We start from the raw sequence: 16,693 nt of genomic DNA on the forward strand, positions 1-16,693 counted from the left end.
ATGGTTACTCTGGAGAGAGAGACGTTTTTTTTTTATAGTGTACCGCAATTAGTAACTTTGTTACTTTTGCTTCAGGCTGGGTTTAGGGGAAGTGAAATATTTCCCATAGACTGCTCCCTGCCTGATTCCCAGTAACTTGACACCTCAGCTGATTTCTCACTCAGAACATGCTGTGTTCACTTGGCTCAAAAAGACAGTTAGCATAGATTTATTTGAAGGATTATCTCTTAAACCAGTTAGCTGTGGGTCTATTTGGAATGGGTCCATATGAATGTTTTTTTGTTTCTAGTTTCCCATGCCTACACTTGCCTGTTTGGATTATGGCTACAAGTACATGTTATTGATTGCATTCACAACCACTGTTCTCAATCAGTGAATGAAAAAGCTTTGCACATGAGTCGTTTCCATTCAGAATTGACACAAGCACAGTGCCAGATGAGAATAAGGACCTGCCCCGGCTGCAGTATCTCATATGGTAAGTGAAGATGAGGTGGATGCAAATTCTGTTAAAGTTTCATCAGCAACTTTCATTACAAACAGAAACCAAGGCTTTGTTCGGTGTACATTGGACTACATTCTTTCGAATTTACAAAGGACTGCACTTATGACACTATCCCATCAGTTTATCACTGTCTCTTCACCTCTGTACAAAGAACCATATAATAGAAGGTACTGTACATCATGGTTGTTTTTACAAGTTTGGTAACAGTTAGGCCCTACATCAAGCGTGTCAAACTCATTCCATGGAGGGCCTATTGTCTGCAGCTTTTTTTCTTTCAATCAAGCCCTAGACAACCAGGTGTGGGAGTTCCTTACTAATTAGTGACCTTAATTCATCAATCAAGTACAAGGGAGGAGCGAAATCCCTCAGAGAAGAAGGCCCTCAGAGGAATGAGTTTGACACCTGTGGCCTACATAATGGTCCCGTTTGCAAGTTTACTCGTCATCACTCCTTTATCTTGAGAACTACTGGAGCACCAAGGGCGAATGCCAAAGGGTGTTTTTGCCAATAAAGTTTTGACACTCCCAAAGAATACTGTTGACTTAGATTTCAATAGCTTCCTAGGGTAAGATTATAAAGTTCATTTTCACAATTTTGTGTTTCAAGATGGTCTATTCAATTTCACTGCATACATAGGCTATTCATATCCACAACGTTATTCACCCGTCTGTGCGTTCAGACATGAACCTGCAAGTTTAGTGAAGAGCAAAGAAGTGCATTATTAGGCCAATTCTTGTTTTTGTCTTTTTGTGCTGAAGAACTGATGTAATAACTTATTGAGAAACGTTCTAGTCCAGGGCTCTCCAACCCTGTTCCTGGAGAGCTACTGTCCTGTAAGTTTTCGCACCAACCCTAATTCTAATAATTAGCTGGATGATAAGCTGAATCAGGTGAATTACAACTGGGGAGTGAAAACCTACAGGAGGGTAGCGCTCCAGGAACAGGGTTGGAGAACACAAACTCGGTTAAGTTTTTTTTTTATATAGCTTTTTCACTTAAATCGGCCTATTCATAAGCAATTGTTTTGCACACCTTGTGCTCCTTTTCAAGGTTAAGCACAGTGAATAACTTTTCTCAGAGGAAATATCCAAACGTTTACATACCAAAATCATGGTTATTGTTTATCTTGCAGAAGCATGTCTACAAGGGGGCGGGCTACTTTCTGGGCCTTTTGTTTACATATGTGCAGGACATTCGAAACGAAGGCCCGACAAACGTGTAATCTCTGATTGGAGGAGCAAGACCGAGTAACACCCCCACTGTAGCCAATCAACGTACACACCAAACAAGGATACTGGAATCAGATTGGACCGTGTTGTATGTCTTTAAAGCATGTGAGCTGCTGAACAAGCTAGTCTAGTCGCGTTCTACGAAAGGTCATCTTTGAAATTGGATCACGTACTGGTCCATCACCACTACCTTAATTAACTCAAAGGTGAGTGAACAATGTTAACTACTTAAAAAGAACTAGGTTAATATAGATGTAATTCCTATTTTTACCGTATTGATCCAGAGCCTCCATCACTCATGTGCGGCGCTTGAACACCACTAGCGCTCTCTAATTCCTGCCTTTTGTAATGTATTGCTATGTTATTTTTAAAAATAGGATTCGTTGAATGTGTGGTGTAGCGTAAAGTGACTAGATCATTCTGAAGCAAGTGAGCAACATGAACAAGCATGATGAAATACCAATTACGTCACGGAGTGTTTCATGGAAACGTATGCCGCATTCAAAGCAACTGGGAACTCTGAAATCTCCGACTTCAGTGCGTTCACGACAACTGGGAACTCAGAAAAAAACTAGCTTCGACTGGGATAAATCGTTTTGAACTGTCCTCCAACTCGGAATTCGAACTCAGGCCTCTTTCTAGAGTACATTTTACCAGTAAGCCTACGGTCTCATGGGTCTTCTCAAGTACCCCCTATGGATAGGCCAAGTACCCCCAGGGGTCCTTGTAGGTCTACCCCTGGTGGGGAACCACTAATCTAAATGTTGTAACCTATCAGAAAGTAGCATATGACAGGCTATTGAAAGAGAATTGTATAACATTTAATAGCCTACAACAGAGGGGGGGGGGGGGGGGGGGAAAGTGTTTCCTGCAATAGGAGACATAATAGCAACAAAAAATGTGATGTCAGATTTATCTTTAGATTAATGAACTTGTTACCTAAAGAGTGTTTTTTATTTTTAGGCTGCACAGGCTTGTCTTAGTCTACTCTATCTGCTAATGCTGAATAGATGACTGACACTTGAATAGATTGATTCCATATAATAAAAAACTAGAACCATAAATATGTGTAGTATTAAATCAATACTAGGTAGTGTAGCCTGTAATTGCAAAACATTTTACATTTGCGAGTTTAATCTTGGATGGGGGAAGGGAAATTACGTGGCTTAATTTCTACTGCTGTAGACTGATGTAAGACCAGTGTGTCCTGGTTTAGCCTCTTTGCAGTAGGGGCTGTAACACTGAGCTGGATGTTACATTCAGTATAGTATTCAGCTCAGAGTTTCAACATCCTGCATTGCATCCGGCTCAGTTACATCCAGCTCAGTTGCATCCGGCTCCGTTACATCCGGCTCAGTTACATCCGGCTCAGACATGCATCCGGCTCAGTTACATCCGGCTCAGACATGCATCCGGCTCAGTTACATCCGGCTCAGACATGCATCCGGCTCAGTTACATCCGGCTCAGACATGCATTCGGCTCAGTTACATCCGGCTCAGACATGCATTCGGCTCAGTTACATCCGGCTCAGACATGCATCCGGCTCAGTTACATCCGGCTCAGACATGCATCCGGCTCAGTTACGTCCGGCTCAGACATGCATCCGGCTCAGTTACGTCCGGCTCAGACATACGTCCGGCTCAGACATGCATCCGGCTCAGTTACATCCGGCTCAGACATGCATCCGGCTCAGTTTTTCATCCAGCATCCTGCACAGAGTTACATCCAGGGCATTTCCATCGGAAAGTACCCATGAGCACCAATGTGAGTTTCTTAGGAACATATCAAATTGGGTGTCAAATGAAAGCTAAGAGTCTATATTTTGGGGGAATGAAGGAATAGATACATTTTTCAAAAATTTTCCATCTTATAAATGTGGCATAAGTAAAGGCTTTGATTTCTGGATAAACAGGTCTTAGAAAACATCTATCCAAATCTTAAGAGGTATCAGAAATGCATCAAAACACAATGTTGATGTAAAGACCCCTGCCAACTAATATTAACACTCATATTTAGTTTTGGAGAAATTGTTTACCTTCTGTAAGTAAGAAATATTGCCTTGTAATTCCTTTACCATTAACCCACAACTTAATTTTCTAATTACTCTCATGAGGTGGCAGGATAATGAAAGTTCAGAGAAGTAACAAGTAATGGTAGAGCTACCAATTTATTTATAGTGATTTTACTGATCAATTATGTTTATGAATTAAGTGATTAAAACTTGTAAATTGCCAAGAAACTGAAGATCTCGTACAACGCTGTGTACTACAGCGCAAACTGGCTCTAACCAGAATAGAAAGAGGAGTGGGAGGCCCTGGTACACAACTGAGCAAGAGGACAAATACATTAGTGTCTAGTTTGAGAAACAGACGCCTCACAGGTCCTCAACTGGCAGCTTCATTAAATAGTACCCGCAAAACACCAGTCTCAACGTCAACAGTGAAGAGGCGACTCCGGGATGCTGACCTCCTATGCAGAGTTGCAAAGAAAAAGTCCAGTGTCTGTGTTCTTTTGCCCATCTTAATCTTTTATTGGCCAGTCTGAGATATGGCTTTTTCGTTGCAACTCTGCCTAGAAGGTCAGCATCCCGGAGTCGCCTCTTCACTGTTGAGGTTCAGGTGTTTTGCGGGTACTATTTAATGAAGCTGCCAGTTGAGGCGTCTGTTTCTCAAACTAGACACTCTAATGTATTTGTCCTCTTGCTCAGTTGTGCACCGAGGCCTCCCACTCCTCTTTCTATTCTGGTTAGAGCCAGTTTGCGCTGTTCTGTGACGGGAGTAGTACACAGCGTTGTACGAGATCTTCAGTTTCTCGCATGGAATAGCCTTAATTTCTCAGAACAAGAATAGACTGACGAGTTTCAGAAGAAAGTTCTTTGTTTCTGGCCATTTTGAGCCTGTAATCTAACCCACAATTGCTGATGCTCCAGATACTCAACTAGTCTCAAGAAGGCCAGTTTTATTGCTTCTTTAATCAGCACAACAGTTTTCAGCTGTGCTAACATAATTGCAAAAGGGTTTTCTAATGATCAATTAGCCTTTTAAAATGATCAACTTGGATTAGCAAACACAACGTGGCATTGGAACACAGGACTGATGGTTGCTGATAATGGGCCTCTGTACGCCAATGTAGATATTCAATTTCAAATCAGCCGTTTCCAGCTACAATAGCCATTTACAACATTAACAATGTTTACACTACCAGTCAAAGGTTTTAGAACACCTACTAATTCAAGGGTTTTTCTTAATTTTTTACTATTTCTTTTACATTGTAGAATAATAGTGAAGACATCAAAACTATGAAATAACACATATGGAATCATAGTAACCAAAAAAGTGTTAAACAAATCAAAATATATTTTATATTTGAGATTCTTCAAATAGCCACCTTGATGACAGCTTTGCATACCCTTGGCATTCTATCAACCAGCTTCATTTGGAATGCTTTTCCAACAGTCTTGAAGGAGTTCCCACATATGCTGAGCACTTGTTGGCTGCTTTTCCTTCACTCTGCGGTCCAACTCATCCCAAACCATCTCAATTTGGTTGAGGTCGGGGGATTGTGGAGGCCAGGTCATCTGATGCAGCACTCCTTCACTCTCGTTCTTGGTCAAATAGCCCTTACACAGCCTGGAGGTGTGTTGGGTCATTGTCCTGTTGAAAAACAAATGATAGTCCCACTAAGCCCAAACCAGATGGGATGGCGTATCGCTACAGAATGCTGTGGTAGCCATGCTGGTTAGTGTGCCTTGAATTCTAAATAAATCACTGACAGTGTCACCAGCAAAGCACCCCCACACCATCACACCTCCTCCTCCATGCTTCACGGTGGGAACCACACATGCGGAGATCATCCGTTCACCTACTCAGCGTTTCACAAAGACACAGTGGTTGGAACCAAAAATCTCCAATTTGGACTCCAGACCAAAGGACACATTTCCACCGGTCTAATGTCCATTGCTCGTGTTTCTTGGCCCAAGCAAGTCTCTTCTTCTTATTGGTGTCCTTTAGTAGTGTTTTTTTTGCAGCAATTCGACCATGAAGACCTGATTCACACAGTCTCCTCTGAACAGTTGATGTTGAGATGTGTCTGTTACTTGAACTCTGTGAAGCATTTATTTGGGCTGCAATTTCTGAGGCTGGTAACTAATGAACTTATCCTCTGCAGCAGAGGTAACTCTGGGTCTTCCATTCCTGTGGCAGTCCTCATGAGAGCCAGTTTCATCATAGCGCTTGATGGTTTTTGCGACTGCACTTGAAGAAACTTTCAAAGTTCTTGAAATTTTCCGTATTGACTGACCATGTCTTAAAGTAATGATGGACTGTCATTTCTCTTTGCTTATTTGAGCTGTTCTTGCCATAATATGGACTTGGCCTTTTACCAAATAGGGCCATCTTCTGTATACCACCCCTACCTTGTCACAACACAGCTGATTGGCTCAAATGCATTAAGAAGTAAAGAAATTACACAAATTAAGTTTTAACAAGGCACACCTGTTAATTGAAATGCATTCCAGGTGACTACCTCATGAAGCTGGTTGAGAGAATGCCAAAAGCTGTCATCAAGGCAAAGGGTGGCTATTTGAAGAATCTCAAATATAAAATATATATTGATTTGTTTAACACTTTTTTTGGTTACTACATGATTCCATATGTGTTATTTCATAGTTTGATATCTTCACTATTATTCTACAATGTAGAAAATTGTAAAAATAAAGAAAAACCCTTGAATGAGTAGGTGTTCTAAAACTTTTGACCGGCAGTGTACACTGTATTTCTGATTAATTGGTTATTTTAATGGACAAAAAAAATGCTTTTCTTTCGAAAACAAGGACATTTCCAAGTGACCCCAAACTTTGGAACGGTAGTGTATATTCATACCATTTTCACCAACCAACTGCATTACAGTCCAAATAATTCAAATGACATTAGCTAGCTAATTTATCTAGCTCAGGGGTTTTCAAACTGGGGTCCGAGGCTGGGGTACTGAAGGGTGTCTGTGATTTGTAGTACACAAATGCATAATTATGTATTTGATTATTTGTGATTATTATTAATTTATGTGGAAAATAATATTTTATGAGTATTGCTAGCTGCAACAAATACCATCTTGAATACCATTTCATGTCTCTTCGTCCAGTATGACGAAAGTTAGAGGTAGTTTCACATTAGTGCAATGACTGAAAGTCTACAGGAATAGTTAGTATGCTAGCTGTTCCTGTTCATCTGACTCTGGGGAAGTAGATATAAGGCTTCATTACCAAAATCTCAAATTACAGGAGGATTTTCTATATAGAAAATTCTTAGGTGAGCAGTCTGGTTATTTTTGGGATGGAAAAACTCAACTTAAACGCTCAAAACCAGATGCAGAAAAAGATATTGGACTATATATATTTTTTAAATACCATCTTTGAGAACTAACAATCAAATAAAAGCTAGACAGTCAGGGAGAATTGAACATTCCAAAATATGGGCATTCAGTGCACAATGATTTTGTTATGTTTGAGCAGAGGGAACACTGCATTAGCCATGGCAAAATGCATAGAATTGCAGGAAATTTGCTTTAAAACTGCAAAATTCTGGAGCAGGTTTTCATGAAGGACCTCTCTGTACTTTGCTCCGTTCATCTTTCCCTCGATCCTGACTGATCTCCCAGTCCCTGCCGCTGAAAAACATCCCCACAGCATGATGCTGCCACCACCATGCTTCACCGTAGGGATGGTGCCAGGTTTCCTCCAGACGTGACGCTTGGCATTCAGGCCAAGAGTTCAATCTTGGTTTCATCAGACCAGAGAATCTTGTTTCTCATGGTCTGAGAGTCTTTTAGGTGCCTTTTGGCAAACTCCAAGTGGGCTCTCATGTGCCTTTTACTGAGGAGTGGATTCGTCTGGCCACTCTACCATAAAGGCCTGATTGGTGGAGTGCTGCAGAGATGGTTATTCTTCTGGAATGTTCTCCCATCTCCACAGAGGAACTCTGGAGCTCTGTCAGAGTGATGGAGGCCACTGTTTTCTTGGGGACCTTCAATGCTGGATAATTGTTTTTGGTACCCTTACCCAGATCAGATCTGTGCCTCGAAACGATCCTGTCTCGGAGCTCTACGGACAATTCCTTCAACCTCATGGCTTGGTTTTTGCTCTGACATGCACTGTTAACTGTGGGACCTTATATAGACAGGTGTGTGCCTTTCCAAATCATGTCCAATCAATTGGATTTACCACAGGTGGACTCCAATCAAGTTGTAGAAACATCTCAAGGATGATCAATGGAAACAGGATGCACCTGAGCTCAATTCCGCATCTCATAGCAAAGGGTCTGAATACGTATGTAAATAAGTTTTTTTCAGTTTTTTTTTGCTAAATAATTAACCTATTTTTGATTTGTCAGTATGGAGTATAGTGTGTAGATTGAGGAAAACAATAATTTAAGCCATTTGAGAATAAGGCTGTAACAAAATGTGGAAAAAGGGAAGGGGTCTGAATACTTTCCCGAATGCTGTGTGTGTGTGTGTACACACACACACACACACACACACACACACAAAGTATTCATACCCTTGACTTATTCCACATTTTGTGTTACAGCCTGAATTCAAAATGGATGAAATAGTACCCCATAATGTACCCGATAATGGCAAAGTGAAAATATGTTTTTAGAAATGTTTGCACATTTATTGAAAATGAAATACAGAAATCTCATTTGTGTACACATCCCTCTCTCCCCAAAACGTCCCTCTCGTTCCACTTCCACATCCGGTTCAACATCCACTCGAGGACTCCCCCTGGGCAGGGCCGTCCAGGTGCACTCTTGCAGTCTTTCTCCATCCACCTCAGTGTTATAGCTGTCTCTCCCTCTTTGGATAGGCTAGGAGTTCTCCCTTTTATTGACTAAATGTAACATTTGGTAAAAGCCTGATTCGATATTGCTGACAGACTAACATAATCCTTGGAAAAATGTGTAAGACGTGGGTCAATTAGTCTACATGGGCTTACTTGAACATTCATAAAGCCCTAATCAGTTTACCTATAGGCTATTCTAAAGTGGTACAGTTCTGACTCCGAGACCTCACGTTTACGCACTGTATTTCTGAGTCTGAAAAATGTAGCATATAGCCGTCCACAGGCCTATACTTAGATTAGGCCTAATAATACTGTGCATAATGGCTGAATATGTGCACTAGTTTATATTTATACACCACCAGGTTACATGGATTAGCCCAGTTCAAGTGTTAAACGATTACACACAGGTCCATAGCTATTCCCCGTTGCGCTCCTATCATTGTTGGGTTACCTATTTCTACAGTAAGCATTTTACCCTCTCCCTAGTTTGATTTGACTTTGTTTATTTGAAGAAGGAAAAAAAAAAACATTGGTTCAGTGTTATTACTTTGCATTGGGAGCCAAGTTGCTGGTGGGCAAATGTAATGCATTAGTTTGGCACTGTGTTACTAACCCAACACATCACTACTGTTAATTCCATTTCTATTGTTTTGAATCTCTTCTATCTCAAAAGGATTTTAGTCACAATAGAAGTGGGGGATGGATATCTTGGCGCCCTCCTGTGAATAATGGGTTGAAGGACTGCCCTTTGGGTATGAAAGGCAGGGTGTTGGTGGACGTCTCTTTCAAAGTTTTGTTTGGAAGGCGTGTTTGAATGTTCCCCCTCCCGTTGGGGGCATGTCTAACATCACGTTTTACCACAATGTTTAGTTTTTGCAGAGCAGTGTGGAACTTGGCCAAGGTCAAAATAACAGAATCTCTTGAGTAGGCTCAACATTCCCCCCCCCCCCCCCCAAATTGAAAAGGTCTAATTGGTGAGCACCCTTTTGCACACACTTTGTTTGTTTTGTATTTGATACACTTGTGAGTCATCAATATCTTAAGCCTACCCCTTCCGTCAGCACACAGTGGCTGGCTGTTCAGGCAAATCTGTCAAATGTTCAAGTCTCATGCATTCCCTCTAAACTCCTTAACATATTCTAATTACCTCACACACATTGGAATGGACAGTATCTGTTTCTGCAGACTGTTCACCCACTCAGTATCTGTTACAGCATACAGACACCCATCTCCCCATCTCGCTCTCTCCCCACAGCCCCAGCTGTTGCTGTTGTCGTGTTGCAGGGTCAAACACCCTCACCCCAGCTTTATAGCGGTAGTCAAGAGTGCACCTATTAATAGTAGACGTAGTAGAAGATTGTGTGTGTGTGTGTGTGTGTGTGTGGTGTTGCTGTGTTGGTTTCTCCAACGTCAGTGGCTGTAACTGAAGTAACTAAAGCTCAGAAAGTTTTATTTTTATCTGAGCGTTCACTGCTGCCTCATTCTGATGTGCACAGTCTTGGAAGAGGGAAACACTGTTGCGTCTTGTGCTGCTGTTGTCTGTGTGGGTTGGTCTGCATCGTCATCATGTAGGCTAACCAGCCAATCGGTGTGTGCCGGCCACGTGTGCTTGTGTCTTTTAACAGCTGGTTTTAGAGTTCATGGATACAGACAATGTGTCTGTGTGTTAGCCAGGTTTGGGGAGTAACATATTACATGTAGTCTTATCAGTTAGATCTACATGTAATCTGTTTACAAATAAACTGTAATCGGTTAGGTTACCAGCAAAAAGATTGTGATTTAAATTACAGATTCTTTTGAAAAATGTGATTACTTATTGGATTACTTTTACATTCAGAAAGGATGTTTGTGAAAAAATACATCATGACAGACACCTTTCTGTTTTCTCAATGACATTCAATTCAGGTAACTAGTAGCCTAACTGGTTACATTTAGAAAGTAACCTACTCGACCCTGGTGTGAGCCTATGCTATGCAACCACCATCTCTTGGTGGCCTTGGTGAGGAGTGTAAAACAGAGTGGGTATGTTCAGCTCAGCCAGGCGTAGGAGAAGCAGCTGTGTTCTGTTTGCTAACAACTCAACCATTCAGCAGCTTGGGTAGGCTACTTCCTTTTTAATCCAAACCCTTTTAGTGCCACTGTTGTCCTCGCAGGAAAAGATATCAGACCATAGTCCAGTGCTAATTGATATTTGATTGAGTTGTTTACATACAGCAGGGTATTAAAGGACCAAAGAGTTTGGTCTCCTTCGTATTTTCATTTTTGCCATGGAAAAAATATTGTGATACTGGTATCATCCTTCCCTAGTAGTCTCGGATATAAATTCAGTCTAATAGCCATGTTGATGCAATCTTAAAAGGTTATGCTGAAATAACAAGGAAACAATGCTGACTCAACCATTTTATTGCCTGCTGGGTAGTAATAGTAGGTAGTAGGCCCAAACTGAAGGACAGGATGATCTGCACTGTAACGGTGACCTTGCTCCTCTTGCGTCATCACCCAGAGCTAGAGTTAGCTGTGGACCATTTCTATGGTTGTTTTCTCATGTTGCTAAGCTGATTGGGTGTTTGCAAAAAAATGTTAAGTGCGTTGGGATCGGTACGAGATTATCTTGGTTGATGGAGTTCAAACTCATAAATCAAGTAAGAATGTCTTACTTTCCTGAACCCTTTTGGTGATGTGAAGGGTTTTGAAATGTTCAGAAATGCAAGCACCTTACAACGATACAGTTGAGTGAAGGATTTAAATGTGTTTTGCTTGTTTTAATGCTTTTGAATACTGACGGTCAATCCAGCTGAGCACGAACATAATTCACAAATGAACCCTGGACAGAGCATCACTGTTTCTCATATTGGACCTTTGTTGGGTCAAAGTAGCCTAAAGAGAACTAACTGTACATGCTTTCAATTTGACCTGTTAGGCTTTCTCCTTTCTACACGATCGATCCCTCCGGCTGCAACCCCCGAGAACACTGCTATTTCAAAGAGTACAGTCGTGGTCAAAAGTTTTGAGAATGACACATGCTAATTTTCACAAAGTCTGCTGCCTCAGTTTTGATGATGGCAATTTGCATATACTCCAGAATGTCATGAAGAGTGATGCAATTAATTGCAAAGTCCCTCTTTGCCATGAAAATGAACTTAATCCCCAAAAAACATTTCCACTGCATTTCAGCCCTGCCACAAAAGGACCAGCTGCCATCATGTCAGTGATTCTCTCGTTAACACAGGTGAGAGTGTTGACGAGGACAAGGCTGGAGATCACTCTGTCATGCTGATTGAGTTAGAATAACAGACTGGAAGCTTTAAAAGGAGGGTGGTGCTTGAAATCATTGTTCTTCCTCTGTTAACCATGGTTACCTGCAAGGAAACACGTGCCGTCATCATTGCTTTGCACAAAAAGGGCTTCACAGGCAAGGATATTGCTGCTAGTAAGATTGCACCTAAATCAACCATTTATTGGGTCATCAAGAACTTCAAGGAGAGAGGTTAAAGGAAGTCCAGCAAGCGCCAGGACCGTCTCCTAAAGTTGGTTCAGCTGCGGGATCGGGGCACCACCAATGCAGAGCTTGCTCAGGAATGGCAGCAGGCAGGTGTGAGTGCATCTGTACGCACAGTGAGGCGAAGACTTTTGGAGGATGGCCTGGTGTCAAGAAGGGCAGCAAAGAAGCCACTTCTCTCCAGGAAAAACATAATAATAATAATAATAATAATATGCCATTTAGCAGACGCTTTTATCCAAAGCGACTTACAGTCATGCGTGCATACATTTTTGTGTATGGGTGGTCCCGGGGATCGAACCCACTACCTTGGCGTTACAAGCGCCGTGCTCTACCAGCTGAGACAGACTGATATTCTGCAAAAGGTACAGGGATTGGACTGCTGAGGACTGGGGTAAAGTCATTTTCTCTGATGAATCCCCTTTCCGATTGTTTGGGGCATCCGGAAAACTCCTTGTCCGGAGAAGACAAGGTGAGCGCTACCATCAGTCCTGTGTCATGCCAACAGTAAAGCATCCTGAGACCATTCATGTGTGGGGTTGCTTCTCAGCCAAGGGAGTGGGCTCACTCACAATGTTGCCTAAGAACACAGACATGGATAAAGAATGGTACCAACACATCCTCCGAGAGCAACTTCTCCCAACCATCCAAGAACAGTTTGGTAACAACCAATGCCTTTTCCAGCATGATGGAGCACCTTGCTATAAGGCAAAAGTGATAACTAAGTGGCTCGGGGAACAAAACATCGAAATTTTGGGTCCATGGCCAGGAAACTCCCCAGACCTTAATCCCATTGAGAACTTGTGGTCGATCCTCAAGAGGCGGGTGGACAAACAAAACCCCACAAATTCTGACAAACTCCAAGCATTGATTATGCAAGAATGGGCTGCCATCAGTCAGGATGTGGCCCAGAAGTTAATTGACAGCATGCCAGGGTGGATTGCAGAGGTCTTGAAAAAGACTGGTCAACACTGCAAATATTGACTCTTTGCATAAACTTAATATAATTGTCAATAAAAGCCTTTGACACTTATGGAATGCTTGTAATTATACTTCAGTATACCATTTTAACATCTGACAAAAATATCTCATAACACTGAAGCAGCGAACTTTGTGAAGACCAATACTTGTGTCATTCTCAACTTTTGACCACAACTGTACTTTGCTTATCTGGGCATACTGTACAGAAAGGGGGAGTTATCCAATAGAGTAATCAGGAGTGTGAGTGTGTGTGCAGAGCCAGGCTAATCGTGGCCCAGCCATCTTAAGAACGTTCCTCATTAAAAAGGGACTCAACACACTGCATAGACTGATGTGACCTTTTTCTTGCAGTGAGTGCTTTACACTCTAGTGTCTACACTGTGTAGCCTATATAGGATACCTGTGTGAGAGTCTGGGTTGCAGTGTATGGGGCTCTGGGGGAGCATTCTATTCTCCCTGGCAGTATTCACCTGAACATGTCCTGGTTTGACCGTAATGGTAATAATGTATAAATCAACTGAATGTAACCTCCACATGTATGTGAATGTGTTCTTTATTGTAGATCTATTATTAGTTGAGAAGGTTACCCTAGCGTAGGGTAGTACATTTTACTGCAGGAATTTGTATCTGTCAGTTACTATCTGTCTGACTCACTCACTCACTCACTCTCTATCTCGCCCTTTCTCTCAGGTGAGCCATGCCGTCGGTTCCCTCCAGCACAGATACTGTGCGCCCTGTGTCCTCCGTCTGCCCCCACGCAGCTATGCTCCACAACGACGACACCAATGCCAACGGAGAGGCCGGTATTTTGAATGGGGGGTCCAAGGTCAACGGAGAAGCAATGTTGAATGACCCCAAGTTCTCCATGAATGGATCGGCCCAAGTGAATGGGGACGAGGTGGAGAAGGACCTGGAGAACGCAGCCGCGGGCACTGAGGAGAGGCAGTGGATCCGTCCTGATCTGCCCAGTAGATGCACCTGGAAACTCGGCGTGTCCTCTGCTGAGTCCCCTCACTGCCACCCTAAACGGTGAGTCACACCCACACACTTATCATGAACAGGATTTGCATTTGTTTCTCCTGCATTTTTAGTGTAGAGAGAGCTGATGGATCTGTGGTCAGAGTGATAATTCACTTCTCCACCCCATGACCATGATGTAAATAGAACCGCAGCATTTCCACATACTCTGCTGATCCTCCCTCCTCTTCGAACACGTCTAGTTTATAGTCCACTGATTTCCCTTGCGTAGCTAAGATATAGTCATCAGCTTGCTTCACTAGCATGGAGAGCAAATAACCAATATATTTGTTTTTGTTGAGCAGCAACATAAAAGCAGGATGTTGGTTTGACTTGCCAGAGTTTGACATTTAGCCAGGCTCCATTTTCCTTCATATTGATACTGCCATTTTGGCCTAGGGAAAAGGGTGTGTGCGTGTGGTAGGCTCATTCTGAGTGCCTGGCATTTCTCTAGCACAGTCTTGCTGTTTTGACACTAATCTCTCCACTCGATCAATTAAGTTGTTACATAAGTTCTAGACGGCATCAATAACTCTGTGCGGCCTGCCACAGGCAAAGGGTTTGTTTGTCTCACTGCCACACAGAATCCAGAGGCTACCATGTTAGATAATAAACTCTCGATGTCCCAAAGATAGTATGATACAGAGGTTACAAAAGTAGCCAAGTTACACAAGTTTCCATCTCACATACAGTACCAGTCAAAAGTTTGGACACACCTACTCATTTAAGGCTTTTTCCTTATTTTTATATTGTAGAATAATAGTGAAGACATCAAAACTATGAAATAACACATGGAATCATGTAGTAACCAAAAAAGTGTTCAACAAATCAAAATATATTTGAGATTCTTCAAATAGCCTTGATGACAGCTTTGCACACTCTTGGCATTCTCTCAACCAGCTTCACCTGGAATGCTTTTCCAACAGTCTTGAAGGAGTTCCCACATATGCTGAGCACTTGTTGGCTACTTTTCCTTCACTCTGCTTTCTGACTCATCCCAAACCATCTCAATTGGGTTGAGGTCGGGGGATTGTGGAGGCCAGGTCATCTGATGCAGCACTCCATCACTCTCCTTCTTGGTAAAATAGCCCTTACACAGCCTGGAGGTGTGTTGGGTCATTGTCCTGTTGAAAATCAAATGATAGTCCCTCTAAGCCCAAACCAGATGGGATGGCGTGTCGCTGCAGAATGCTGTGGTAGCCATGCTGGTTAAGTGTGCCTTGAATTCTAAATAAATCACGGACAGTGTCACCAGCAAACAACCCCCACACCATCACACCTCCTCCTCCATGCTTTACGGTGGGAACTACACATGCAGAGATCATCCGTTCACCCACACCGCGTCTCACAAAGACACAGCGGTTTGAACCGAAAATCCAATTTGGACTCCAGACCAAAGGACACATTTCCACTGGTCTAATGTTCATTACTCGTGTTTCTTGGCCCGAGCAGGTCTCTTCTTCTTATTGGTGTCCTTTAGTAGTGGTTTCTTTGCAGCAATTCGACCATGAAGGCCTGATTTACACAGTCCCCTCTGAACAGTTGATGTTGAGATGTGTCTGTTACTTGAACTCTGTGAAGCATTTATTTCGGCTGCAATTCATGAGGCTGGTAACGAATGAACTTATCCTCTGCAGCATTATTGACTGACCTTCATGTCTTAAAGTAATGATGGACTGTCGTTTCTCTTTGCTTATTTGAGCTGTTCTTGCCATAATATGGACAGGAAATAAATTCCACAAATTAACTTTTTAAGAAGGCACACCTGTTAATTGAAATGCATTCCAGGTGACTACCTCATGAAGCTGGTTGAAAGAATGCCAAGAGTGTGCAATGCTGTCATCAAGGCAAAGGGTGGCTACTTTGAAGAATCTCAAATATAAAATATATTTTGATTTGTTTAACACTTTTTGTTGGTTACTACATGATTCCAGATGTTGTCATGACTTGCCCTCATGGGTTGAGGATCAAACATGCCGGCTAGGCAAAAGTTTGAACACCCCCTTTCCTGGGGGCCAGTTTTATGACCGGTCGTAAATACCGTGCAGACTTTCTCTTCCTTGCCATGAAGTATTGGGAGAAAGGACCCCTTTTGTTAACAAAGGAAGTATTCCCGCCAAGACTCCAACATCCAAAAGTGGATAATGAAACAATATTCCTACTTAAAAGAATGTGGGAAATGGTTGGTGGGGACTTAAAGAACAATCATGTCAAATTCGTTAGTATGTTGTGATGTCATTAAAGACGGTGGAACAACATAACTGTATCTCGGGGGGGGGGGGGGGGGGGGTACACTTCCCAGTTATGAGGTTTGCATCTAATTGTTGTATAAAACTAATGATTAAGTATAATACTTTTGAAGATAACAATGTGATTTTAGCATTCTAGATGAGATGATTGTTTTCCATATTGATTTGTTCTCAGTGGCCACGCCCAGATGAGCACAAACATGATGGAACGCCCCTTTTACCCCAAGTGCATAAAAAGCCTTGAAAAACATTTTTAACATTAGACCAGCAGACGTGAAGCGTGAGCTAAATGTTGCAAATGGTTGAATTTCTACAAGACCAGCAGACGTGAAGCGTGAGCTAAATGGTTGAATTTCTACCAGACCAGGAAGCCCAGA

General features: G+C 42.2%; 1 protein-coding gene across 3 annotated transcripts in view; it reads left to right on the forward strand.

The window, feature by feature from the left end:
- The first annotated feature begins 1,836 nt into the window (after positions 1–1,836).
- The window catches only part of LOC311144122 (cystathionine beta-synthase-like), a 52,674-nt gene continuing 37,817 nt past the window's right edge, over positions 1,837–16,693 (forward strand). For 2 of the 3 annotated variants that reach the window (XM_084180097.1, XM_084180098.1), the window contains exons 1-2: positions 1,837–1,937; positions 13,741–14,079. In XM_084180097.1, coding sequence (XP_084036223.1) covers positions 13,748–14,079 — 332 coding nt within the window. In that variant the 5' untranslated portion in view covers positions 1,837–1,937; positions 13,741–13,747. Of the gene's footprint in view, positions 1,938–13,740; positions 14,080–16,693 lie in introns of those variants that run through there. The other variant, XM_084180099.1, reaches the window with a different exon arrangement.

This window comes from Coregonus lavaretus (assembly GCF_964263955.1).
Source record: "Coregonus lavaretus genome assembly, chromosome: 16".
Classification (NCBI taxonomy): domain Eukaryota; kingdom Metazoa; phylum Chordata; class Actinopteri; order Salmoniformes; family Salmonidae; genus Coregonus; species Coregonus lavaretus.